The sequence below is a fragment of the Somniosus microcephalus genome, chromosome 8 (assembly GCF_052327205.1).
Source record: "Somniosus microcephalus isolate GS21.2 chromosome 8, FLI_Smic_1.0, whole genome shotgun sequence".
In the NCBI taxonomy this organism is placed as follows: Eukaryota; Metazoa; Chordata; class Chondrichthyes; order Squaliformes; family Somniosidae; genus Somniosus; species Somniosus microcephalus.
The window spans coordinates 229,259,090-229,286,680 of NC_140994.1; the positions used below are offsets into that span (position 1 = coordinate 229,259,090).

The 27,591-nt window shown below is 44.0% G+C and overlaps 1 protein-coding gene across 7 annotated transcripts in view; it reads right to left on the reverse strand.

Moving 5' to 3' along the window:
- Window positions 1-27,591, reverse strand: part of LOC147114145 (teneurin-2-like) — a 1,360,318-nt gene that overhangs the window by 22,047 nt on the left and 1,310,680 nt on the right. For 6 of the 7 annotated variants that reach the window (XM_085995783.1, XM_085995782.1, XM_085995780.1 and 3 more), the window contains 3 exons: window positions 4,483-4,715; window positions 1,888-2,042; window positions 99-973 (listed from right to left, as the gene is read on the reverse strand). In XM_085995783.1, coding sequence (XP_085851909.1) covers window positions 99-973; window positions 1,888-2,042; window positions 4,483-4,715 — 1,263 coding nt within the window. The remainder of the gene's footprint in view (window positions 1-98; window positions 974-1,887; window positions 2,043-4,482; window positions 4,716-27,591) is intronic. The other variant, XM_085995777.1, reaches the window with a different exon arrangement.

Consider the following 27,591-nt stretch of genomic DNA (forward strand, 5'->3'; position numbering starts at 1 on the left):
CCCCCGAGAGTAATCATTTCCAATTGGCAATCATGTACAACTGCCACATACTTCACACTTCAGTAAGAACATGTACTCAATAAGTAAATAACTCTTACTCAAAGAAAGTGGTCCAACCAATGTCATCTGTTTTAGTTGCCAGGAGGCCACTATTCCCATTGTACGTCATCACAACTAGCTCTTGGTTCTGGAGTGACACCATCTTCAGTCCGCCATTAGCGTTAACGGTCAGAGAAATCACCTGGTTGTCTGACATTAGTAAGTGCCGTGGCACCCCATTGCTATCCCTTCGGATCTTTAAAATGTTTCCATTATTGTCGGTCACTTCCACAATGTCATTATCCGGGCTGTAGGAGAAATTGTATATGTAGTCACCGGTGACCAGGCTCATTGTATACTGGTGTATCCCATTTGAATTGAAAACATATAGCTCCTGCTCAGCTGCTGAAGCAACCTCGTAGAAACTCATCGAGTTCATTTGTGGCTTGTTTCGATTAACTGCTCGGATGCGGATGTTCCCCAGGTCAGCTATGAAAATGGTCCCATCTGGCGAGACCGCCAGTGAAGATGGAGAATTCAGCTTGGCATCTGTGGCATAACCATCATCCCCCGAGAAGCAGTCGCAGTTGACATCATTCTTACAGTCACAGTCCGATGCCATCCCTGCCAGCAAGGAGATTTCCCCATTGGTTGTCACTTGCCGTACACGGTTTATCTTCTTCTCATCAGTTTCTGCAATGTAAAGTATGCCAGTGTGGGAGACAGCAATGGCACTGGCAGACTCCAGTGCTGAGTGAATGGCCAGCTTGCTGAGCGAATAATCTATGCCAGGAACCTGACAGTGCATGGGTCGGCCAGCTATAATGCTGACCTGGTGGTTCTCAGTTATCCGCAGAATGACATTATTCTCCAGGACATAGAGAGAATTATCCATTGGGTTGATGGCAAGGTTAGTTGGCCATTCTAATCGTACCTAAGTAGAGGAAAATGGGAATATGCAGCATTGAATGTGGTAGTTTAAGCAAAAAAAACTAATTTCAATGAAAAGGCATTATATGGCTTACATGGCTTTTAAGGTAGTTTTTTCTTTTTTGAATGCATACTGCAGTTAGGTAGCTGTTTGACATTATGAATGTATTTCAATTTAATTAGAGGTCATCTGGACTTAAAATTGAACTTTTGTCTTCAATGGTCCCACTAAATACCACACTCTTGCCTCTGACTAAAACTTTTTCTGATGTAATGCCTGTTGTTGGTCACTCTCCCTCCGAGACAGAAACTATATAAAACACTCTCTCCATAACGTGCAGACCTCCCTTTGCACCGTAACACAAACATAGTTTGCAATTTCCCCTCACACTCTCAGCTTCTGACAAAGCACAACCTCGGAGGTAATGCAGATTATTTATGGCTTCCTCAGTAACAGAAATCAGACTCTGCCACATCCATTTCCATAACTTATATCACAACTTTACTCTTACACCCCATTATACCACATGCTCTGATAAAACATATGTTACTTATTCCCTGTAGTAGTGAACCCTACAAAGAACTTTTTCTAGACTATACCTTTGTACGTCCCCTAAAGCACTGTAGATATTGTCAACTTCAACTGCAGTTTTATTAATTTTTGTTTGCTGAAAGTTTTGGAATTTTCATTTTAAATACAGCCAGTGATAATTGTTGTTAGTATAAGCTCAGACAATGGCACAGTGGCTATCCTGAATGCCAATTTTAAAATAAGATACATCCAAAGAAATGCAAGATCTTCAGATACTTTTCAGCTTGGTAATACTCTTACCTAACTAGAGTATTAAATTAAGGATTGCCAGATCAATTTAACAAATCCTATGGAAGACAGATATTGCCTTTTCTATAAGATTTTACCTGGCTTACATCCATGCTGGAATCACAGCTCAGGGGACGAATTGCTGTTAAGTCATTGGAACCAAGCAACGTAGAAATGATTCCATTTTGGTCAACTTTCCTAATCATAGTTGCATCCACAAAATACATCAATCCATTCTTGTCCACTGCTATTCCTGGGTAGAGTACAAGAACAGTTAGGATCATTGAGATGAACTCTTACAATGGGTTAGAATATTGCCCTTTCAGGGACCCAAATTCTGCTCAAAAAGTCCTTATTATAAATTTAGGCATTCTCAATCCTTTTCCTAGGAGGCATGAATCCATAGCACAAAACTGCTCACAAGAAAGGACCAATTCACATTAAGCTGGCAGTCTCACTCAAAGATGCCACAAGGATGGCTGATGTGTGAAATATCATAGTGGTGCTGCAGATGGTGATATCTTGAGGCAGGTGTTGACGTGTTGGTGGGGCGGTGTGGAGGGAATTTTATCCTGCAATTGACCATGAATCAGCTGGGAGTCTTTGATGCTGCTATTGGATGTATAAATGGAAAATGTTCAAACCCCCAGCACTGGAACCATTACTGCACCTTGTACTACCAGATGTCTGAAAAACAATGATAATGAATTATCCAATAGGTTCTATGGAAAGGGTGGGGTGGGGTGGGGATGAGGGGGGAATGTGAGTTTGAAAGCCAATTAAAGCAAGGGCACAGTGCTTTAATTACCTTGGGATATCCTATATTCCAGCACAGAACTCGATAGATCTTTCACTACTAAAATTAATATATGGTTGAAGATAAGTCATTTTTGTTCTGCTTCTTTTTACTTAATACTTATGAATGTGTATTTAGAAATTACAGACTTGTTCTGTTCTTTAATGCTGTTTGCAAAACCAACTAATGAAATCCTAGATTTTCCTCAACTATTTATCAATTAGTGTTGGCTAGTTCCACGTAATACCATACACATTGGGTTTACCAAATTGGTCCCTAAATAACAAAGGTGCGTTGAACACATGTATTTATACTGTAATTATCTGAAAATAACTTTCAATCCTCAGGCCCATGTTTTATTCACTTCTGTGTAATAAATCCAGACAATTCTCAAAAGTGAAATATGGTCAAACCTCATTATTACAAACCTATGAACTGGTTGAATTGTTCTTTCGGAAACTCATTTTACTCAAAAATGCCTGAGTTACTGAATATTTTTTTTAATGATTCTCAGGTCAAAGAAGGTTTGTAAGAAGTGAGTTGGCTGTGATGAAATTATTCAAAGAGATCATAGATCATCTGCAAATTATTTCTCTATAGATCTGCAGGGTGATTAATTTAAACAGATTATTTCTTAATTTTCCAGTATTCACTATATTAAAAAAAACACCTGGAATTATTGAGGTTTATAATCTAATCAGAATTTAGATTTGGTTCATAGACTAATTAACCCATCTAAACCTCTGTTAGATTACAACCTGTAGGCTCACTTCCAGGTAGGTATCTACTGTTCAAGATATAAATCATTTCAACTCTTCCATTACATTATATTCTGCAAATCATTCTTGTGCATCTATTGTTCAAGATACAAACCATTTAAATTCCCCAATTACATTACGTCCTGCAAGTCATTCCATGTATCTAATGTTCAATATATAAACCATCTGAACACCACTGTAACTCACTCCCATGTACTTAACCTAGACTTAACACATCTTTGTTTGAAAATTGTTTGCCTTCATTCTAATTGGTGTTCTTGATTTTTTTCACTCCATAAGCTGTGTGATATGGTATATAGGTGCAATAAAATGTTGCATATTCCATATGTTGACCCATGCCAATTATCCACCTCTGGCTAATTTAGTCATGTAAAGAAGAATCTATACATACAGTACCATGTTATCCATCCTTAAATCAACAGTTGACAGTTTCAGCGGGATCCATTAAAAAGTAGGATCTTATAATCTAATTTTCTAACTAAAGTTCTCTTACGCAACCCTATTTCGTATACACTCCTACTTTGGGAGCAGATATATGTGCTGAAACACCTTGCATCATTTCACACAGATTATGTACATTGGAGTGTCCAGAACTAGGGGGCATAGTCTCAGGTTAAGGGGTAGGCCATTAAAGGCCGAGATGAGGAGGAATTTCTTCACTCAGTGGGTTGTGAATATTTGGAATTCTCTGCCCCAGAGGGCTGTGGATGCTGAGTCTTTGAGTATATTCAAGGCTGAGATAGATAGATTTTTGGACTCTAGGGGAATCAAGGGATATGGAGATCGGGCGGGAAAGTGGAATTGAGGTCGATGATCAGCCATGATCTTATTGAATGGCGGAGCAGGCTCGAGGGGCCGTATGGCCTACTCCTGCTCTTATTTCTTATGTTCTTAAAATTGCCTTGTTTAGGTTGTGGACTAGAATTTTACCTTTCAATGTGAAACTAGTAGCTTTTTTCACAAAGTGTTATGTTTAGCCACTGAATGCATTGCCGTTCAAATATTACTGATGGACACATTAACTTCCAGAAAATTCAGCAGTTATGTGTACATAATGCAATAGCAAACAGAAAGCAAGCACACTTGGACACCGAGGAAGATCATTTTAAAGACAATACCTCTGGGGCTCATCAGTGTAGCCTCGACTGCCTTCCCACCATCACCGCATCTGGCTTCATCAAACGGCAGGCACTGCTCTCCAGTCCCTGCTACCACCTCTGAATTGGCAGCAAGATCCCTTGCTCCGTTGAGAGACTTAATGCGGATGATCTGACGACTGTTTGTATCGGAAACATACAGTGCCCCTGTGACAGGATCAACCGCCATGAAGTACTTGTGGGCGGGGTTGTTGCTTTAAAACAAAAGAAAAGCACAAATTAGGTTGACATTCACATGTCTGAGATTCTGTCTCCAAAGCTAAAAGAGCATCTTCATCGCAGTAACATTTTTTGAAAAATAGCTTTAAGTGTATGGTCAGGTATACCATGGGTTTAATACTCTTATAACTCATCCTAAGCTGCTCCAACAATGTTCCTTAAACACAGTATCAGAACAATACCCATTACTGCACAACCTGACATTTCCATTTCCTACATCAGTCATCCTTGTAGCTTCTTTGAGTCAGACTGACAGTTCACTACTAAAATCATGTCAGTTTTATTTGTTCTGTGGACTCGTGCCCACAAGTAGCTGGACTGACATTGCCCACGACTAACTGCACTTAGGACTTTTACATCTGTCCAAGATCATCCCATCAATCTGGGCTCTACAGACCTGGAGTGATGGTGTTCTAAGGCTTCACCACATAATTTCCTAGCAAAGCACTTTATAACTTTATCAACATCAAGGACGTAGGAGGTATCAAAGAACGTGTGGCAACTTAATTTGTAATTCAAATGAGATACTAAAAATATAAAAATAATCATTTTTATTGCTGTTACATGAACTGGTCCATGAAAATCAACTAATGTGTTTTAAGGTTCTGGGCCTTCCTGGTTATTTCATTAGGACATGCACTTCTCACAACAGTATGTCAATATACCTTTAAATGAGGTTGAAAATGGATTTAAGTGCCAATGAGAACCAAATTCCATTTGAAAATTATTTTACATCTGAAATGTTGCTTTGCACACATTCAGGATGATTTGAAACTAAATTCTAATTTGAAGTACTTGACTTTAATCATCCATACTGTATTCACTGTTAAGTCTTTAAAGTGGAAAGTCAACAAATGTTGATAGAACAGATTTGCCTTACAACAGTCTTTGATAAACCACAGTTTCCTCACTATAACAGATTCTGAGATGCCTGGTACTCTGTATGACTGTGCACTTTATACCCCAAATCCATCACCATAACACCATATACACTATAGCCCTTATTCTAGCACTCTGAACAGAACACCTTCCCCTCCCATGTCACTCGTCTTTATTACTTTTTCACCAATCTCACAGAGGCCTTGTTGCCTCAATAATACCTACTGCACCACAAAAATAGTGAAATCTGGCTGTAAAATATAAACGATGTGTCATGATAAAGAATAGCAATATCTCGATTCTGCTGACCATTTGAGCTTTACTCAGGAACACAATAGAAAGACTTGCCATATAACTCATTGCTGGCCATTTATAATCTCCTGTATATTTGGTATCCCAGCTGATTCATTGAAAGACATGTGTACTTTTCCAATAAAACTTCAAACTATAAACTTATATACACAAATATTTAATTCCACAAGAGCATAAAGCATTTATAAAAAAATATACTTAGACTAAACAATATGACAAGTTCAATAAAACACTACAATGGAAGTCCATTTGCAAACATAAAGGAGACAGTAGCTCTATGGATAAGTACTATCAATGTTAAGTACTGCCAATAGTAAATACATATGCCTAGGTGACTTCTGCATGTATTTATTTTAAAGAATTACATTTGAACTTAGGGTTAGAGCTCATCCACGTAGCCCTCGAAGTTCTCCATTTTGTTTTTTCCTCACCAATTATCTTCCCTCCTCCTTTACATGTCCAGAAGTAACTGCAGCCGTGCTGGGTTAACATTCCACAGATATTGATCATTCTCTGGTACCTTGCCCAAGTGACCATTGCAGGGAACATAAAAACTGACTGTAAAGGCTTTTATAAATACGTGAAGAGAAAAAGTTTGGTGAAGTCAAGCGTAGGTCTCTTGCAGTCAGAATCAGGTGAATTTATAATGGGGAACAAAGAAATGGCAGACCAATTAAATACATACTTTGGTTCTGTCTTCACAAAGGAGGACACAAATAACCTCCCAGAGATATCGGGGAACATAGGGTCTAATGAGAGGGAGGAACTGAATGAAATCAGTATTTGTAGGGAAATGATGTTAGGGAAATTGACGGGATTGAAGGCCGATAAATCCTCAGGGCCTGATAATCTACATCCTAGGGTACTTAAGGAAGTGGCCCTTGTAGGATTTCGCAATAATTTCGAAATTTTCTACAGTTCCGAAGATTGATTTTTGATTAAAGAATGCCTGGGTAGAATATACATTTAAAAATCCAGGGATCAAAATGGCCATCAGACCTCGTGGCAGAAGACAAAAGACAGTGGGGTGAAATTCGGTGGAGCCGCAAATGGGCGCCCAACTCGCCTGGGCGCCGGAATTACCGCTGCAATCGGAGCAGTTGCGACGGCCGGAAATTCAGGTTGTGCACCCCAAGAGGGACACGGGGCGCTGCTCGAGGCGCTCCGTGTCCCTCTTAGGGCACTGAAACTGAATATCACAGCGCAACGTGCCGCAGCGCCACACGCTGTGGCATGTCGTGCTGTGGTACTGCAGGCCTTCCTCCCATTCTTAAGGGGGAGGGGCCTGCACCAGCACGATCAGAGATCGTGAGTGCCGGCAAAAGAGCCCGGCACCGAGGAGAAGTGCCGGGCTCTCGGAAAACAGCTGGCACTGCCGCGGGGGGAGATCAGGAGGCCGGGGACGGAGGTGCTGGCAGGCGGCCGCCGGAAAAACGGCCGCCCCGCACCTCCGCCTTAATTAGCGCCACTCCTGCCACAGGTAAGCCCGTGAACCGGGCGCGATTTGCGAATGGCGCTACAGAGGCGGGCGCTACCAAATATCGCGATCGGGGCGGTAGCGGGGCGCTGCGCACACCGATGATTTCATCAGTGGCGGCGCAGCGCAACAGGCTAACACCGCCATTAGCGCCCCAGCTAAATATCGTGGGAGGCGTGGCCAGTGGCGCTAAAGCCACTGAGTGCACTCTTTAGGCGCTAACTGGTGGCGCAGCCCACCAAATTTCTAGGCCAGTCGCTGTTCAAAGCACGAGTTGTCAAAAACGACTTGAAAGGCAACCTGTGTGTGTCTGTGAAAAAGGATAATCAAAGATGGCTGTCCGACCTCGTGGCAGAAGACACCACACAGTCTGTGTGCATATGAAAAGGAAAATCAAAGATGGCCGACAAAAGATTCAATGGAGTGTTTAAACTGTCAATCAAAGGCAGTTCGGGGAGTTTCCCTGCAGGACAATCGATGTTTGTTTACAGAGAGTCTACAATGTTGACACAAAGGATTAACCACTTGAGACTGCCAATCAATTGTGGTTCCAGTGACCACAGGACAATGGCTTTGTTTACACTAACATCCACAGGCTGTTTACTCAGCAATTAAGGAAATAGACATTTTTTTCAAACCGAGACAGCTCTATTCAAACCCATCACGATGAATGGGAATACATTCAAAAACCCATCATAAGGGAAATGGGTAATTCATCCAAACCCCATCACAGTCAATGGGGACAGTTTGGATCCCTTTTGTTCAGCCCAGATACATCCGGATTTGGGCGGGAAGATTTCGGCCCCAAATGGGGTATAAGATAGCTTCTCAAGAAGCTATCTCTCTCTCTCTCTGCAGCCTCGCCTCCGTGCCCCATCTACTACTCAGGAGCCCACCCGAGGGAGTGGAATACCAGCAGTTACTTTTAAACACTAGGGTATTTCCATTTTCGGGGTGGTGAAGAATTTAAGACCACAAGGGCATGGAGCAGGCGCTTCACTGGTGAGCAAACATTTTCTGGCCCATTACAAGGCAACTTAGAATAGGTATAGGGGTGGGAATGAATGGGAATTTTGTTAAAACTGTAATTTTAGTCAATTTTCCCTTGTTGTGTCTGTTTTCTCCTCCCCTATTAAGTAACAGTGTTGTACTAAGCAAAAGAGTGCTGTAGTAGACACTAAAGTGTACTGTGAGAAGTAAAGTGCTGTATTTAAGTAACAGTGTTGCACTAAGCAGAAGAGTGCTGTAGTGGACACTAAGTAACTGTATTAAAAGTGTTGTATTTAAGCAACAGTGTTGCACTAAGCAGAAGAGTGCTGTAGTGGACACTAAGTAGCTGTATTAAAAAGTGCTGTATTTAAAAAAGGAGTGTTGCACTAAGCAAAAGAGTGCTGTAGTGGACACTAAGTACTGTGAGAAGTACAGTGCTGCACTGGTTAAAAGTGCTGCATTTAAGTAAGAGTGTACTGTATTAAAAGTGCTGTATTTAAGTAAAGGAGTGTTGCACTAAGCAAAAGAGTGCTGTAGGGGACACTAAGTACTGTGAGAAGTACAGTGCTGCACTAGTTAAAAGAGCTGTATTTAAGTAAGAGTACTGTATTAAAAGTGCTGTATTTAAGTAAAAGAGTGTTGCACTAAGCAAAAGAGTGCTGTAGGTGACATTAAGTGTACTGTGTTAAGTAAAAGTGCTGTACCAGGCATAGGTGTGTTGTATCGATTATTTTAAAGTTGTTTCTTTCTTTTTGTTTCAATAAATACTGGTCTGTTTGCACCCAACCACGAGTCACGTTTTTCTGTCTACATCGCTGCCGAATAAATCCGGCAGTCAGAACCAGGAAAAGGGGAGCGCTTTGAAACCGCATGGGGCTCTGGAGCAGCTCAGAGGCTTCTGACTGGCCAGAGACAATAACCCCATCCCTGCTGATAATTTCTACAAAATGGCAACCGTGGCAGGACCGTCGGCAATGGTGTGCGATGTAGCAGACGGTGGTTTGGGTCTGGAGAGAGCAGCAGTTATTGGTTTTCTTTTTATCCCACTGGTCTGTCTATGGTTAGGTGCCCGCAGGCTTGGGGAAGTCACTCGCAGGCTTAGGGAATCTAGAGCAGAGAGTTGGGATAGGGAAAGGGAGGTTGAAGAATACCAGGCCAAGATAGAGCACCTGGTGGTTCAGTTTAGTGAGGGCAAAATCCACACGAGGCATGAGTCAGAGTACCTGAAGTGCCTAGTTGCAGAGGCCAAGAGCAATGAGATGAGGGTGCGGGAGGAGAATGCTCGCCTCATACAAGAAATAAAAGAGCAGGAGGAAAAGGTCAGGGAGGTAAAGACAGCATATAAGCTGGCCTGCGAGCAAGGATTCGAGGAAGCAGGTCATGGCCCCTGTAGGGCAGAGATAGAAAGCTTGAATATGGCTTTAAAGAGGGCAAAGGGGATGATATGTCTGATCAGCCCGAAGGCAGGTCAGTCGGATTTTACTGGCAACCCAAGTAAAACCGTCCCACTGGCAACACCCAGGGAAAGGTTGGTCAGGGAATCAGAGGTCCCACGACCGCCACCCACAGCTCCGAGCTTTCAGGAGCTCTGGCAGCAAAGGGGAGTGGAAGATGAGGCGGTAGAGGAAGCACAGCAGGCCCCGCTAGATAGGCCGGGACCAGGACCAGTGTATCCCCTCCGACAACGGAGGTACGGTCCACCCGTTGATGAAGATGACCCCGGGGCCATCCAGAATCAGTTTGTGGTGCCGTTTGGCACCCACCAGCTCAGGGACATGGTTAGCCACATCCCGAAGCTCACTAAAAAGGGAGACCCCTCTCTGCACTTCAGGGAGATAGAGCAAGCAGCTTGTGTAAATGACTGCGATGATGCAGAGCAAGCAAAAATGCTGCTGTTTTCCCTGGCAGGTGATCTCCTCCAGGCCCTATCTGGCGAGTGCAAAAGGGGGCAGAGGGATTATGAGGGTCTCAAGAATGAGGTATTGGAGGCCATGGGACTCAATGATGGTAGCCCGTTCGCTTGGGTGGAAAGAACGGTGCAGCTCCCAGGGGAGTCCCCGCAGGCGTTCGCAGACAGGCTGTGGCCAGTCTACCGGCGCGCATGCCTGGGAATGCTAGGGTGGGCAGCACTGGACCCAGTCCAATTGACTCACTGGCTCCGGTGTCTCATGACAAACAGCCTACCCCAGATCCAAGCCCAGGTCGTGGCTTGGTTTGACCCCCGAAACCCCCAGACCAATGAAGAAGTGGTGATCCGCCGGCTCACAGTAGCCTTCAGGAACATGAGGGGTATCGAGGCGCCCCAACCCAAGGGTAGAGTCCATGAGGTTAAACCTGGGAGCCAGAGTAAGAAAGAGTGGCACCAGGAGGGGAACCGGCCCTCTCAGGCTAGGTTAAATTGCTACGGGTGCGGGAAAGACAGTCACTGGAGAAAAGACTGTAAAATTTGTTGGAAGGACAAGGGAAAGGATCCCACAGCCCCAGCCGAAAAGGCAGGGCCAGACCTCCCTCCCACAGCAATCGAGTCATTTTTACAGTCCCTACGGTCTCTTCTGACTGGCCAGGGGAGAGTAGCGGCCACCACCGGTGCTTTGACACCGTCTGCCCCACCTCTCTCCCAGCAATGGCTAGTGCCAGCGCAACCTGTTGACCTGTGTCCCCGCGAAAATGCTGTGGGGAGCAGGCCCTATGTTGAGATGGGGGTGAAGATGGTGCAGGGGAAATATTCGGTGGACACTGGAGCCTCCAGCACGGTGGCGCACTCGGAAGACCTGACCAATTCCCCCCGGTCTAACCAGGTCCCATTTAACTTAATGGGACCCACAAGGAAACAGGCAGCTGGGAGAGAACCTGAGGACAGAAATCCCCAGCCCGCAGCAGGTACGAGCTCACAGGCTGCACAGGCAGGCGCTGTGGCTTATATTAGGGGAGGAGCCATACATGACCAGTGCAAGTTGTTTAAGCAGGGGGACAGGGAAGGAGAGTTCTGGGATCCCTGCAGAGCAGGTCCGGTAGCAGTAAGCCAGGACAAGGAAGGCACACAGGGGATAACTTTGGCCCCGGACCAAAAGCAGGTCCAGGCCCAAGATTCCACATTTAAGGCTGCCCTGGTAAGGGAAAAGGATTTTGAACAGAATTACTTGGCAGGCTGCCAGTTATATCAAACAATGCAGGTTGTTTGAGCCGGGGGCAGGGAAACAGGCAGCTGGGATGGTGCCTGCAGCATGCACACACACAGACTGCTCATGCAGGCGCAGTCGCGTGTAGGAGAGGAGAAGTCCCCTAGCACTTGGCCCGAGCGATTCCCCCTCTCTTGTGGGACTCCGGGGAGGAGCTTGAACCAGGTTTTGGACCTGAAGGTGAAGGCTCTCAGCCACCGGCAGCCGGTGGCAAGGGATTGCCTGTCCCCAGCCCAGGTTTAGGAAGGGAGGGACCTGAAAGAGGAGGTCCCCAGCCAGCAGGGAGTGTGACCCGAGCTAAGAACATAAGAAGTAGGAGCAGGAGTAGGCCATACGGCCCCTTGGGCCTGCTCCGCCATTCAATAGGATCATGGCTGATCCGAATCTAGACTCACGTCCACTTCCCTGCGCTCTCCCCGTAACCCCTAATTCCCTTATCTGCCAGGAAACTGTCTATCTCCGATTTAAATTTATTTAATGTTGCAGCTTCCACAGCTCTTTGGGGTAGCAAATTCCATAGATTTACTACCCTCATCTCAGTTTTGAAAGGGCAGCCCCTTATTCTAAGATTATGCCCCCTAGTTCTAGTCTCACCCATCAGTGGAAACATCCTCACCGCATCCACCCGATCAAGCCCCCTCACAATCTTATATGTTTCGATAAGATCACCTCTCATTCTTCTGAACTCCAATGAGTAGAGGCCCAACCTACTCAATCTTTCCTCATACGCCAACCCCCTCATCTCCGGAATCAACCGAGTGAACCTTCTCTGAACCGCCTCGAGAGCAAGTATATCTTTTCTTAAATATGGAAACCAAAACTGCATGCAGTATTCCAGGTGTGGCCTCACCAATACCTTGTATAACTGCAGCAAGACTTCCCTGTTTTTATACTCCATCCCCCTTGCAATAAAAGCCTAGATTCCACTGGCCTTCCTGATCACCTGCTGCACCTGCATACTCACTTTTTGTGTTTCATGCACCAGGACTCCCAGATCCCTTTGTACTGTAGCACTTTGCAGTTTTTCTCCATTTAGATAATAACTTGCTCTTTGATTTTTTCTGCCAAAATGCACAACCTCACACCTTCCAATATTATATTTCATCTGCCAAATCTCTGCCCACTCACTTAGCCTGTCTATGTCCTTTTGCGGGTTTTTTATGTCCTCCTCACTCACTGCTTTCCCTCCCATCTTTGTATCGTCGGCAAACTTGGATATGTTGCACTCGGTCCCTTCCTCCAAATCGTTAATATAGATTGTAAAGAGTTGGGGTCCCAGCACTGACCCCTGTGGAACACCACTAATTACTGATTGCCAGCCCGAGAACGAACCATTTATCCCAACTCTTTGTTTTCTGTTAGATAGCCAATCTTCCACCCATGCCAGTATATAACCCCCAATCCCATGATTTTTTTTATCTTGATCAGTAATCTTTTGTGTGGAACCTTGTCAAATGCCTTTTGGAAGTCCAAATACACTACATCCACTGGTTCCCCTTTATCCACCCTGTATGTTACGTCCTCGAAGAATTCGAGCAAATTTGTCAAACATGACTTCCCCTTCATAAAGCCATGCTGACTCTGTCCTATTAAATTATGTTTATCCAAATGCTCTGTTACTGTTTCCTTAATAATAGACTCCAACATTTTGCCAACCACAGATGTTAGGCTAACTGGTCTATAGTTTCCAGCTTTTTGTCTATTTCCCTTCTTAAATAAGGGTGTTACATTAGCAGTTTTCCAATCTGCCAGGACCTTTCCTGAGTCCAGGGAGTTGTGGAAAATAATCACCAATGCATCCACAATCCCTACCGCCACTTCTCTCAAGACCCTAGGATGTAGGCCATCAGGTCTGGGGGATTTATCTGCCTTAAGTCCCATTATTTTACTGAGTACCATCTCCTTAGTGATTTTAATCATGTTTAGCTCCTCCCCCCCCCCCATTGCGCCCTGTTTGTCCAGTGTTGGGATATTTTTAGTGTCCTCTACTGTAAAGACTGATACAAAATATTTGTTCAGCGTCTTTGCCATCTCCATGTTCCCCACCACTAGTTTCCTGGTCTCATCCTCTAAGGGACCAACGTTCACTTTAGCCACCCTTTTTCTTTTTATATAGCTGTAGAAACTCTTGCTATCTGTTTTTATATTTTTTGCTAGTTTACTTTTATAATCTATCTTCTCTTTCTTAATTAATCTTTTAGTTATTGTTTGCTGGCTTTTAAATGCTTCCCAATCTTCTATCCTCCCAGTAGATTTGGCTACTTTATATGCCCTTGTTTTCAGTTGGATGCTATCCTTTATTACTTTACTAAGCCATGGATGGCTGTCTTTTCTTTTCCTCCCCTTTTTCCTCAGTGGAATATATTTATCTTGAAAGATGTGAAATATCTCCTTGAATGTAGACCACTGCTCTTGTACTGTCTTCCACGTTAATCTTTTTTCCCAGTCCACTTTAGTCAATTCTACTCTCATACTTCGATAGTCTCCTTTATGTAAGCTCAGTACGCTGGTTTGAGATGCAACTCTCTCACCCTCAAACTGAATTTGGAATTCAACAATATTGTGGTCACTCGTTCCAAGGGGATCCTTTACTAGGACACTTTTTATTAATCCTGTCTCATTACACAGGACCAGATCTAAGATTGCCTGCCCCCTGGTTGGTTCAGTTACATACTGCTCAAGGAACCCATCCCTAATACACTCTATGAACTCTTCCTCAAGGCTGCCATGCCCAATTTGATTAGTCCAGTCAATATGAAAGTTAAAATCCCCCATGATTATAGCTGTTCCCTTATTAGCCCCACCAGCGACACTCCCTAGGAGGTCTCTTTGGGTATCCCAGCCCAAGAAAGTATGGTCACCCACTTTCCAGTGGAGTGCTGTGCATTGAGTGCTGCTAGAGTTTGGTAAGAGGGAGAAAAGTCATTTAAGTGTACTTTGTGAATTTTAGTGTGTTAAAAAGTTAATTATTTGAAGTGTGTTTAATTTTTAAGTGTATATTAAACTGTTGGGGAGTTTAAACCGGAAGTAGAATCCGGGTGTAAAAGGGGCGGGACTAGTGCTTGTGCATGGAGTGCTGTGCATTGAGTGCTGCTAGAGTTTGGTAAGAGGGAGAGTTCGGGCAAGTGGGAGGTGAGGGTGTGTTTTTTGTTCTGTTTTGTTCCCCACTCCCTGGCTTAGACAGCACTGCGGAAGCGGCGCAGCGAGACGAGTCAACCAAACAGGCCCCACAGACAGTATTCAAGGGGGAGGTTGGTGATCAGCTGGTTGGTTGGTTTTCTTCCTTCTCTTTTATTCCTTTAAGTTGGTAAGTCCTATTGAATAGTGGTGTAATAGTATCATCTACATCGGGGCAGAGGGTCTTCATAACTAATAATAATAAATTTAATTAATTACATAGATATGGGTGAACAGGTGATGTGTCACTGTTGCGAAATGTGGGAGCTGGTGAACCCCATTGAGGCTCACGGTGATTACATTTGCGATAAGTGTTTGCTGCTAGAGGAACTCAACCTCCATGTTAAAGAGCTTGAGACCGAGCTTCAGACACTGCGACACATCAGGGAGGGGGAGAAGTAACTGGACTCTGTTTCAGGAGGTAGTCACACCTGTGAAATTAATTACTGCAGATGTAATCCGTGGTCAGGGACAGGACGGTGTGACTACGAGTGAGGAAAGTACAGGGATCCAGGATGTAGTGTTGAAGGAGACGCAGCCCTTGCTCTTGTCAAGCAGGATCGAGGTTCTTACTCCCTGTGAGGGCGGGAGCGGGGACTGCAGGGAGGGTGAGCAACCTGGCCACAGCACCGTGGTACAAGGGGCCATTCAAGTGGAGGGAGTAAAAAGAAATGTTGTAGTGGTAGGGGATAGTATAATTAGGGGGATAGATAGGGTTCTCTGCAGTCAAGAGCGGGAGTCCCAAAGGCTGTGTTGCCTGCCCGGTGCCAGGGTTAAGGACATCTCTTCTGGGCTGGAAAGAAACTTGGAGTGGGAGGGGGAGGATCCAGTTGTCGTGGTCCATGTTGGTACAAACAACGTAGATAGGACAAGGAAGACGGTTCTGTTAAAGGAGTATGAGCAGCTAGGGGTCAAATTAAAAAACAGAACCTCAAGGGTAATAATCTCTGGGTTATTACCTGAGCCACGAGTGAATTTGGCTAGGATAAATAAAATTAAAGAGTTAAATGCGTGGCTCAAAGACTGGTGTGGGACAAATGGGTTTTGCTTCTTGGGACACTGGCACCAGTACTGGGACAGGAGGGAGCTGTTCCATTGGGACGGACTCCACTTGGCCAGTGCTGGGACTGGAGTCCTGGCGAATCATATAACTAGGGCTGTAGAGAGGGCTTTAAACTAATTAGTGGGTGGGGGGGGAGGTTTCTAGAGAGCAAATAATAGAAATGACAACGGAGAAGGTCATAGACTTAGGTAGCAGTGGGGGAATTAAAAAACAGAATGTGTCAGGAAGGGACAGAAGGTATGGAGTAAAAAGTAAAGTACTAAAAAGGGAAAAAACAGGAACTAAGTGTTACAAAACATATTTGAAAGTTCTTTATCTGAATGCACGTAGCATTCGTAACAAAATGAATGAGTTAATGGCACAAATAACGACATATGGGTATGATCTTGTGGCCATTACAGAAACATGGCTGCAGGGTGACCATGACTGGGAATTAAACATACCAGGTTATTTAACAATCAGGAACGACAGGCAGGAAGGGAGGGGAGGTGGGGTGGCTATTTTAATAAAGGAAGGAATCACTATAATACAGAGAAATGATATTGGGTCAAAGGAGCAGGATAGTGAAACAGTTTGGGTGGAGATGAGGAATAATAAGAGGAAAAAAACACTAGTGGGTATAGTCTATAGGCCTCCGAACAGCTGCAACTCTGTTGGACGGAGTGTTCTGGACCAATGAACATTTTATGTGTGCAGATAGCACCCTCCGGTGGTGGTTATTGTGTTAACAGTTTGTATGCTGGAAAGGTCATCTGATCTTTCTTCCTGTGTGAGGTCATTTGACCTTTGTTCCTTTCTTCCTGTGAGAGGTCATTTGACCTTCCTACCTTTCTTCCTGTTGACCCCAGGAAGCAGTTTTGCCAGGAAGAACCTGACTTGAGTAATGGAGAATCTGCCATGAGAGGTTCCATTCACAATCCAATGTAATCTGATTTCATATGTTAGGCCAAGCGCAATATCTGTGAGTATCTTTGTTCCTTAGCATAATAGCAACGTTGTCAGAGTAATATTTTGATAATACTATGTTTATAAAAGGTTAATATTTGATAGTTATAGAAGTTAGTCCAAATGTTAGTTAGTTATACAATTAGTCCATTCTACTGTTGTAAATATGTTTATATCTTATGTAATATCGAATGTATAGTACTCAGTTTATGTACAAAACATACTTTGTCTTTGTTTACAGTTTCACAAATTTGTTCAAGTAAAGCTTCAAAACAGCAACCGGCTTCAGAAGAATTATTTTTGAATAAGTGTTTAACTTGCTGGATAACTAGATAGGAGCACGTCTAGCGTGGCCAGTACACGGAGTATTAATCAGGAAATAGTTGAGGCTTGTAATAAGGGAACAGCTATAATTATGGGGGATTTTAATTATCATATTAACTGGACAAATCAAATTGGGCAGAGCAGCCTTGAGGATGAGTTCACTGAGTGTATTAGGGATGGGTTTCTTGAGCAGTATGTAACTGAACCGACCGGGGGCAAGCAACCTTAGATTTGGTCCTGTGTAATGAGACAGGATTAATTAAAAATGTCCTAGTAAAGGATCCCCTTGGAATGAGTGACCATAACATGGTTGAATTCCATATTCAATGAGAAGGTGAGAAGTTTGGATCTCAAACAAGCGTGCTGAGCTTGAATAAAGGAGACTATGAAGGTATGAGAGCGGAATTGATTAGAGTGGACTGGGGAAATAGATTAAAGGGTAAGACGGTACATGATCAGTGATGTACATTTAAGGAGTTATTTTACAACTTCCAAAAAATATATATTCCACTGAGGAAAAAAGGGTGTAAAAGAAAAGATAGCCATCCATGGCTAAGTAAAGTAATTAAGGATAGTATCCGACTAAAAACAAGGGCATATAAGGTAGCCAAATCTAGTGGGAGGATAGAAGATTGGGAAGTCTTTAAAAGACAGCAAAAAATAACTAAAAGATTGATTAAGAAAGGGAAGATAGATTATGAAAGTAAATTAGCAAAAAATATAAAAACAGACAGCAAAAGTTTCTATAGTTATATAAAAAGAAAAAGGGTGGCTAAAGTAAATGTTGGTCCCTTAGAGGATGAGACCGGGAAATTAATGGTGGGAAACATGGAGATGGCAAAAACGCTGAACAATTATTTTGTATCAGTCTTTACGGTAGAGGACACTAAGAATATCCCAACACTGGGCAAACAGGGGGCTCTAGGGGGGGAGGAGCTAAATTCGATTAAAATCACTAAGGAAGTGGTACTTGGTAAAATAATGGGACTCAAGGCGGATAAATCCCCTGGACCAGATGGCTCTTGAGGGAAGTGGTGGTAGAGATTGTGGATGCATTGGTAATAATTTTCCAAAACTCCCTGGACTCAGCAAAGGTCCCGGCAGATTGGAAAACTGCTAATGTAACACCCTTATTTAAAAAGGGTAGTAGGCAGAAGGCTGGAAACTATAGACCTGTTAGCCTAACATCTGTGGTTGGTAAAATGTTAGAGTCCATTATTAAGGAGACAGTAACGGGACATTTGGATAAACATAATTTAATAGGACAAACTCAGCATGGTTTCATGAAGGGGAAGTCATGTTTGACAAATTTACTTGAGTTTTTTGAGGAAGTAACATACAGGGTGGATAAAGGGGAACCAGTGGACGTAGTATATTTAGACTTCCAAAAGGCATTTGACAAGGTGCCACACAAAAGATTATTGCTCAAGATAAAAAATCACGGGATTGGGGGTAATATTCTGGCGTGGGTGGAGGATTGGCTCTCTAACAGAAAGCAGAGAGTTGGGATAAATGGTTCATTCTCAGACTGGCAACCAGTAACTAGTGGTGTTCTGCAGGGGTCAGTGCTGGGTCCCCAACTCTTTACAATCTATATTAACGATTTGGAGGAGGGGACCGAGTGTAACATATCAAAGTTTGCAGATGATACAAAGATGGGAGGGAAAGTAGTGAGTGAGGAGGACATAAAAAACCTGCAAAGGGACATAGACAGGCTAAGTAAGTGGGCAGAGATTTGGCAGATGGAATACAATACTGGAAAGTGTGAGGTTATGCACTTTGGCAGGAAAAATCATAGAGCAAGTTATTATCTTAATGGCAAGAAACTGGAAAGTACTATAGTACAAAGGTATCTGGGGGTCCTGGTGCACGAAACTCAAAAAGTTAGTATACAGGTGCAGCAAGTGATCAAGAAGGCCAATGGAATGTTGGCTTTTATTGCTAGGGGGATAGAATATAAAAACAGGGAGGTATTGCTGCAGTTGTACAAGGTATTGGTGAGACCGCACCTGGAATACTGCATACAGTTTTGGTGTCCATACTTAAGAAAATACATACTTGCTCTCGAGTCAGTACAAAGAAGGTTCACTCAGTTAATCCCGGGGATCAGGGGGTGGTCATATGAGGAGAGGTTGAGTAGATTGGGACTCTACTCATTGGAGTTTAGAAGAATGAGAGGCGATCTTATTGAAACATATAAGATTGTGAAGGGGCTTGATCGGGTGGATGCGGTGAGGATGTTCCCAATGATGGGTGAAACTAGAACTAGGGGGCATAATCTTAGAATAAGGGGCTGCTCTTTCAAAACTGAGATGAGGAGAAACTTCTTCACTCAGAGGGTGGTAGGTTTGTGGAATTTGCTGCCCCAGAAAGCTGTGGAAGCTACATCATTAAATAAATTCAAAACAGAAATAGATAGTTTCCTAGAAGTAAAGGGAATTAAGGGTTATGGCGAGCGGGCAGGAAATTGGACATGAGTCTAGGTTCGGAATGGTCATGGCCCTGTGGGTAGTGGAGTGGGCCCAGGGGCCGTGTAGCCTGGTTCTGCTCCTACTGTGTTCTAATTCTGTGTTAGATTTCAGGAGATGGTTTTATTCCTGTTCCTGGCTGGGGTGGAGATCGCCTTTACAGAAGGTAAGTACTGTAGAAAATATAGGGACAGAGTGATCTCCTGGACGAGTTTCGATCGCCTAGATGGGTCGGAGAGGAATTTCCCAGATTTTTTTCTCCCAAATTGGCCATTGGGTCTTTTATCTGGTTTTTCGCCTCTCCCGGGAGATCACATGGGCTCGGGTGGATGGAGAGTGATAGGAGATTTGAGGTTAGGATCAGATCAGCCATGATCTTATTGAATGGTGGAGCAGGCTCGAAGGGCCGATTGGCCTACTCCTGCTCCTCTATCTTATGTTCTTATGTCTCCTGAGTCAGGGAAAAGCCAAAAGGCAGAAGTCCCCAACCAGCAGCCATAAGCTGCGAGGGACCAGAAGTTGGAAACTGTCCAGCCACGCCGCAGGGAGCAGCCTGTGGCAGCCCGAACAGGGATTAGGCTGGCCGCCCAGAGACGGGTGGCGCTTGTATATAGCTTTGTCCAAGTAATAATGGATAGAGGATTAAGGTAGTATGTGTTAATTTTAGATTGTACATTGAAATTCAGTAGTGGTATTATTAGTGTATAAGTTTTAAGTATGGTACCGTTCCAGAATTGTATTGTGAATCGAGGTCGCGGGACCTGATCACACTCCCCCGAGCCAGGGGATCTGGCTAGATGTTTTTTTAGTCTTTTCCAGAGTTCCAGAAGATACAGAGGACCATCGTGTTTCGGGTGATTCGAGAAAGGAAGCACCCCTAGTCCACGAAAGAAGGGGTCTGCAGGAAACAGATGCCCACAACATTTAAACTGTTATTGATAATCCCATTAAGATTAAGAATTTACAAAGCTTGTTAATTATTGTTTGGAGTTAAGGGAACAAATTGCATATGCCTATGAATTGTTATGTTTGCATGGTGAAAATTTAAAATACATTTATGGCTGAAGAATAGTGCCATCTAATAAAGTGTCAGACAATTGCATTTTAAATTTTAAAAAAGGAAGCTTGTTTTCTTCCATTTTGTATTTTAGCAGATATGTTGGCTTGGTGATAATCCCATTAAAGATGTTGTATCATGTTAAAAACTATGTCGCAAGTGGTGCAGGGGCATTGGACCCCCTCCGTGCTTGAATTATTGTGAATACAAGTGGTGCAGGGGCATTGGACCCCTCCGTGCTTGAATTATTGTGAATGCAAGTGGTGCAGGGGCATTGGACCCCCTCTGTGTATTGACTATTTAATTAATCTTGTTTTTCTGTTGATAGATGCCTACTGTGTACTGTGATTCTCTCTGGGTAGGGGAGATGGAGGTGTTGGGGGATCAAAGATAGATCTAGATAAGTATTAAGGGAAGGTTGTTTGTGGGGGTCAAAATTATTGCTCACCTTTGGACAGGATACTACAAGCAAGTTTTAGAATCCGATGGGGGACTGTAGGATTTTGCAATAATTTCAAAATTTTCTACAGTTCCGAAGATTGATTTTTGATTAAAGAATACCTGGGTAGAATATACTTTTAAAAATCCAGGGATCAAAATGGCCGTCAGACCTCATGGCAGAAGACAAAAGACAGTCTCTGTTCAATGCACGGGCTGACAAAAAGGACTTGAAAGGCAACCCATGTGTGTCTGTGAAAAAGGATAATCAAAGATGGCTGTCCGACCTCGTGGCAGAAGACACCACACAGTCTGTGTGCATATGAAAAGGACAATCAAAGATGGCCAACAAAGGATTCAATGGAGTATTTAAACTGTCAATCAAAGGCAGTTCAGGGAGTTTCCCTGCAGGACAATCGATGTTTGTTTACAGAGAGTCTACAATGTTGACACATAGGATTAACCACTTGAGACTGCCAATCAATTGTGGTTCCAGTGACCACAGGACAATGGCTTTGTTTACACTAACATCCAAAGGCTGTTTACTCAGCAATTAAGGAAATAGACATGTTTTTTTCAAACCGAGACAGCTCTATTCAAACCCATCACGATGAATGGGAATACATTCAAAAACCCATCATAAGGGAAATGGGTAATTCATCCAAACCCCATCACAGTCAATGGGGACAGTTTGGATCCCTTTTGTTCAGCCCAGATACATCCGGATTTGGGCGGGAAGATTTCAGCCCCAAATGGGGTATAAGATTGCTTCTCAAGAAGCCATCCAACTCTCTCTCTGCAGCCTTGCCTCCGTGCCCCATCTACTACTCAGGAGCCCACCCAAGGGAGTGGAATACCAGCAGTTACTTTTAAACACTGGGGTATTTCCATTTTCGGGGTGGCGAAGAATCTAAGATCGCAAGGGCACGGAGCAGGCGTTTCACTGGTGAGCATACATTTTCTGGCCCATTACAAGGCAACTTAGAATAGGTATGGGGTGGGAATTAATGGGAATTTTGTTAAAACTGTAATTTTAGTCAATTTTCCCTCGTTGTGTCTGTTTTCTCCTCTCTTATTAAGTAACAGTGTTGTACTAAGCAAAAGAGTGCTGTAGTAGACACTAAAGTGTACTGTGAGAAGTAAAGTGCTGTATTTAAGTAACAGTGTTGCACTAAGCAGAAGAGTGCTGTAGTGGACACTAAGTAACTGTATTAAAAGTGCTGTATTTAAGTAACAGTGTTGCACGAAGCAGAAGAGTGCTGTAGTGGACACTAAGTAGCTGTATTAAAAGTGCTGTATTTAAGTAACAGTGTTGCACTAAGCAGAAGAGTGCTGTAGTGGACACTAAGTAGCTGTATTAAAAGTGCTGTATTTAAGTAACAGTGTTGCACTAAGCAGAAGAGTGTTGTAGTGAACACTAAGTAGCTGTATTAAAAGTGCTGTATTTAAGCAACAACGTTGCACTAAGCAGACGAGTGCTGTAGTGAACACTAAGTAGCTGTATTAAAAGGTGCTGTATTTTGTTGCAGTAAGCAAAAGAGTGCTGTGGTAGACACTAAGGCCTAGAAATTAGCTATAGCCCCGCCAGCTCGCTGGCGGCCAGAAATTACCGCTGGGCGCGGAGCCACTCACGCCCAGCCAATATTCAGTTTCAGCGCCCAAAGTCGAGGACGGCCGCTGTTCAAGGGTGTGGCCGCCCCCGCTTGGGGCGCTGAAACTGAATATCGGCGCGCTGGTGGCCGCAGCGCCACCCGCAGCAGAGCGGCAGGCTGCGGTACTGCAGGCCTTCCTCCCTCTCTTAAGGGGGAGGTGCCTGCAGCAGCCGGAGCCCCGATCGCGAGTGCCGGCAAAAGAGCCCGGCACAACAGAGAAGTGCCGGGCTCCCGGAAACCAGCCGGCAATGCCGCAGGGCGGGGGCGGTGGAGGAGGCCGGGGAAGGAGCTGCGGGCAGGAGGCCGCCGAAAAAGCGGCCGGCCGCACCTCCACCTTAAAGCGCCCCACTAAGGCTGCTGTACGGACCCGGTCTCCGAATGTTATTAGCGGCCGCCACGGAAGAGGCGGCCGCTACTGAAGATGGGGGTCGGGCCGGTGTCGGGGCAGTACCGGGGCGCTGCGCACACCAATGACGTCATCGGTGGCGGCGCAGCGCTAACGGCTACCGCCGCAATTAGCGCGTCAATGAAGTTCGCCCGAAGTTTGCAGACTGGCGCAGAAGCCCTCTTTGGGCGGTAACTGGGCGCAAAGCCCACTGAATTTCTAGGCCTAAGTACTGTGAGAAGAACAGTGCTGCACTAGTTAAAAGTGCTGTATTTAAGTAAAGGAGTGTTGCACTAAGCAAATGAGTGCTGTAGTGGACACTAAGTACTGTGAGAAGTACAGTGCTGCAGTAATTAAAAGAGCTGTATTTAAGTAAGAGTACTGTATTAAAAGTGCTGTATTTAAGTAAAAGAGTGTTGCACTAAGCAAAAGAGTGCTGTAGGTGACATTAAGTGTACTGTGTTAAGTAAAAGTGCTGTACTAGGCATAGGTGTGTTGTATCGATTATTTTAAAGTTGTTTCTTTCTTTTTGTTTCAATAAATACTGCTCTGTTTGCACCCAACCACGAATCACGTTTTTCTGTCTACATCGCTGCCGAATAAGTCCGGCGGTCAGAACCAGGAAAAGGGGAGCACTTCGAAACCGCACAGGGCTCTGGAGCAGCTCAGAGGCTTCTGACTGGCCAGAGACAATAACCCCATCCCCGCTAATAATTCCTACACCCTAGAAATAGTAGATGCATTGCTGATCATCTTCCAAAATTCTATAGACTCTGGAACAGTTCCCATGGATTGGAGGGTAGCTAATGTTACCCCACCATTCAAAAAAGGTGGTAGAGAGAAAACGGGGAATTATAGACCAGTAAGCCTGACATCGGTAGTGGGGAAAATGATAGAGTCCATTATAAAAGATGTAATAGCAGAGCACTTGGAAAACAGTGACAGGATCGGACAAAGTCAACATGGATTTACAAAAGGTAAATCGTGCTTGACTAATCTACTGGAATTTTTTGAGGATATAACTGGTAAAATAGATAAGGGAGAACCAGTGGATGTGGTGTATTTGGAAACGTAGAAGATAGGAGCAGGAGTAGGCCATTTGGCCCCTCGAGCCTGCTCTGCCATTCAATACGATCATGGCTGATCATCCAATTTCAGTACCCGGTCCCTGCTTTCTCCCCATACCCCTGGATCCCTTTAGCCTTAAGAAATATATCCAACTCCTTCTTGAATATATTTAATGAATTGGCTTCTACTGCCTTCTGTGGTAGAGAATTCCACAGGTTCACCACTTTCTGGGTGAAGAAATTCCTCCTCATTTCTGTCCTAAATGGCCTACCCTTATCCTTAGACTATGACTCCTGGTTCTGGACTCCCCGACCATTAGGAACATCCTTCCTGCATTTAGTCTGTCCAATCCTGTCAGAATTTTATGAATTTCAATGAGATCCCCTCTCATTCTTCTAAACTCCAGCGAGTACAAGCCCAATCGTCCCAATCTCTCCTCATAAGTCATTCCTGCCATCCCAGGTATCAGCCTGGTGAATCTTCGCTGAGCTCCTTCAATGGCAAGAACATCCTTCCTCAGATAAGGCGACCAAAACTGCACACAATACTCAAGATGTGGTCTCACCAAGGCCCTGTACAACTGCAGCAAGACATCGTACGATAGCAAAATACTGCAGATGCTGGAGATCCGAAATAACAACAGAAAATGCTGGAAAAACTCAGCAGGTCAGGCAACATCCGTGGAGAGAAATTTGAGTTAACGTTTCGGGTCGAAACCCTTCTTCAAAACTGGAAAGAAAAGAAAATAGATCGAAGGCAGGGCTGCGATCGAACAAACGAAGTAAAAAAGACAATAAAAGGTATGCGAAAACAGACGAGATGGTAATAGGCCCGTGGAGACAAAAGAGACAGCTGCCAGGTGGGAGAGAGAAACAAAAGGAAAAGGAACAGCACCTCATCTTCCGATTATGCACTTTGCAGCCTTCCAGACTCAAAATCGAGTTCAACAATTTCAGATCATAACCTCGGCCCCAATTACTTTTTTACTTATCATTTTTTCCACCCCTTTGTTTTGGGTCTTCCTTTCCCCCCCGACCTTTTCCTTTTGTTTCTCAACCCACCTGGCAGCTGTCTCTTACCCTGCCAGTACACTTCACACCTAATCTCAGCTGCCTTTTGTCTCCACGGGCCTATTACCATCTCGTCTGGTTTCGAATACCTTTTATTGTCTTTTTTACTTCTTTTGTTCGATCGCAGCCCTGCCTTCGATCTATTTTCTTTTCTTTCCAGTTTTGAAGAAGGGTTTCGACCCGAAACGTCAACTCAAATTTGTCTCCACGGATGTTGCCTGACCTGCTGAGTTTTTCCAGCATTTTCTGTATTTATTGCAGCAAGACATCCTTGTTCCTGTACTCAAACCCTCTCGCTACGAAGACCAACATACCATTTGCCTTCTTAACTGCCTGCTGCACCTGCATGCTTACCTTCAGCGACTGGTGCACAAGGACACCCAGGTCTCGTTGCACTTCCCCTTCTCCCAATCTATTGCCATTCAGATAATAATCTGCCTTCCTGTTTTTGCCACCAAAGTGGATAACCTCACATTTATCCACGTTATATTGCATCTGCCATGCTTTTGCCCAATCACCCAACCTGTCCAAATCATCCTGGAGTTTCTCGGCATCCTCCTCACAGCACACATGCCCACCCAGCTTTGTGTCGTCTGCTAATTTGGAGATATTACATCCAGTTCCCTTGTCTAGATCATTAATATATATTGTGAATAGCTGGGGTCCAAGGACCAATCCCTGTGGTACCCCACTAGTCACTGCCTGCCACTCGGAAAAAGACCCGTTTATTCCAACTCTTTGCTTCCTGTCTGCCAACCAGTTCTCTATCCTAGTCAATACCTTGCCCCCAATCCCATGTGCCTTAACTTTACACGCTAATCTCTTATGCGGGACCTGATCAAAAGCCTTCTGAAAGTCCAAATACACCACATCCACTGGTTCTCCCTTATCTATTTTACCAGTTACATCCTCAAAAAATTCCAGTAGATTCGTCAAGCACGATTTACCTTTTGTAAATCCATGTTGACTTTGTCCGATCCTGTCACTGTTTTCCAAGTGCTGTGCTATTACATCTTTTATAATAGACTCTATCATTTCCCCCACTACTGATGTCAGGCTTACCGGTCTATAATTCCCCATTTTCTCTCTACCACCTTTTTTGTATAGTGGGGTAACATTAGCTACCCTCCAATCCATGGGTACTGTTCCAGATTCCATCGAATGTTGGAAGATGATCAGCAATGCATTTACTATTTCTAGGGCCACTTCCTTAAGTACCCTAGGATGTAGATTATCAGGCCCTGGGGATTTATCCGCCTTCAATCCCATCAATTTCCCTAACACCATTTCCCTACAAATACTGATTTCTTTCAGTTCCTCCCTTTCATCAGACCCTATGTTCCCTGACATCTCTGGGAGGTTATTTGTGTCCTGCTTTGTGAAGACAGAATCAAAATATGTATTTAATTTGTCTGCCATTTCTTTGTTCCCCATTATAAATTCCCCTGATTCTGACTGCAATGGACCCACGCTTGACTTCACCAATCTTTTTCTCTTCACATATCTATAAAAGCTTTTACAGTCAGTTTTTATGTTCCCTGCAAGCTTACTCTCATATTCAATTTTCCCCTTCTTAATTCATCCCTTTGTCCTCCTTTGTTGAACCCTAAACTGCTCCCAATCCTCAGGTTTACTGCTTTTTCTGGCCAATTTATATGTCCTCTCCTTGGATCTTATGCTATCCCTAATTTCCCTTGTTAGCCACGGTTGAGTCACCTTTTTTGTTTTATTTTTATGCCAAACTGGGATGAACAAATTCTGTAGTTCATCCATGCGGTCTTTGAATGTTTGCCATTGCCTATCCACCGTCAACCCTTTGAGTGACATTCCCCAATCAATCCTACCCAACTCGCGCCTCAGACCATCGTAGTTTCCTTTATTTAAATTGAGGACCCTAGTCTCTGAGTCAACTACTTCATTCTCCATCTTAATGAAGAATTCGATCATATTATGATCGCTCCGACCCAAGGGGCCTCGTACAACAAGATTGCTGATTAATCCTTTCACGTTACATAATACCCAGTCTAAGATGGCCTGATCTCTGGTTGGTTCCTCGACATGTTGGTCCAGGAAACCATCCCGTAAACACTCCAGGAATTCCTCTTCCACAGTATTGTTACTAATTTGGTTAGCCCAATCTATATGTAGATTAAAGTCACCCATGATGACTGCTGTGCCCTTATTGCATGCTTCTCTAATTTCCCTTTTAATGCCATCCCCAACCTCCGCATTACTGTTTGTTTGTCTATATACCACTCCCACTAATGTTTTCTGCCCCTTGGTATTTCTCAGTTCTACCCATACAGATTCCACATCATCAGAGCTAATATCCTTCCTTACAATTGTGTTAATCCCTTCTTTAACCAG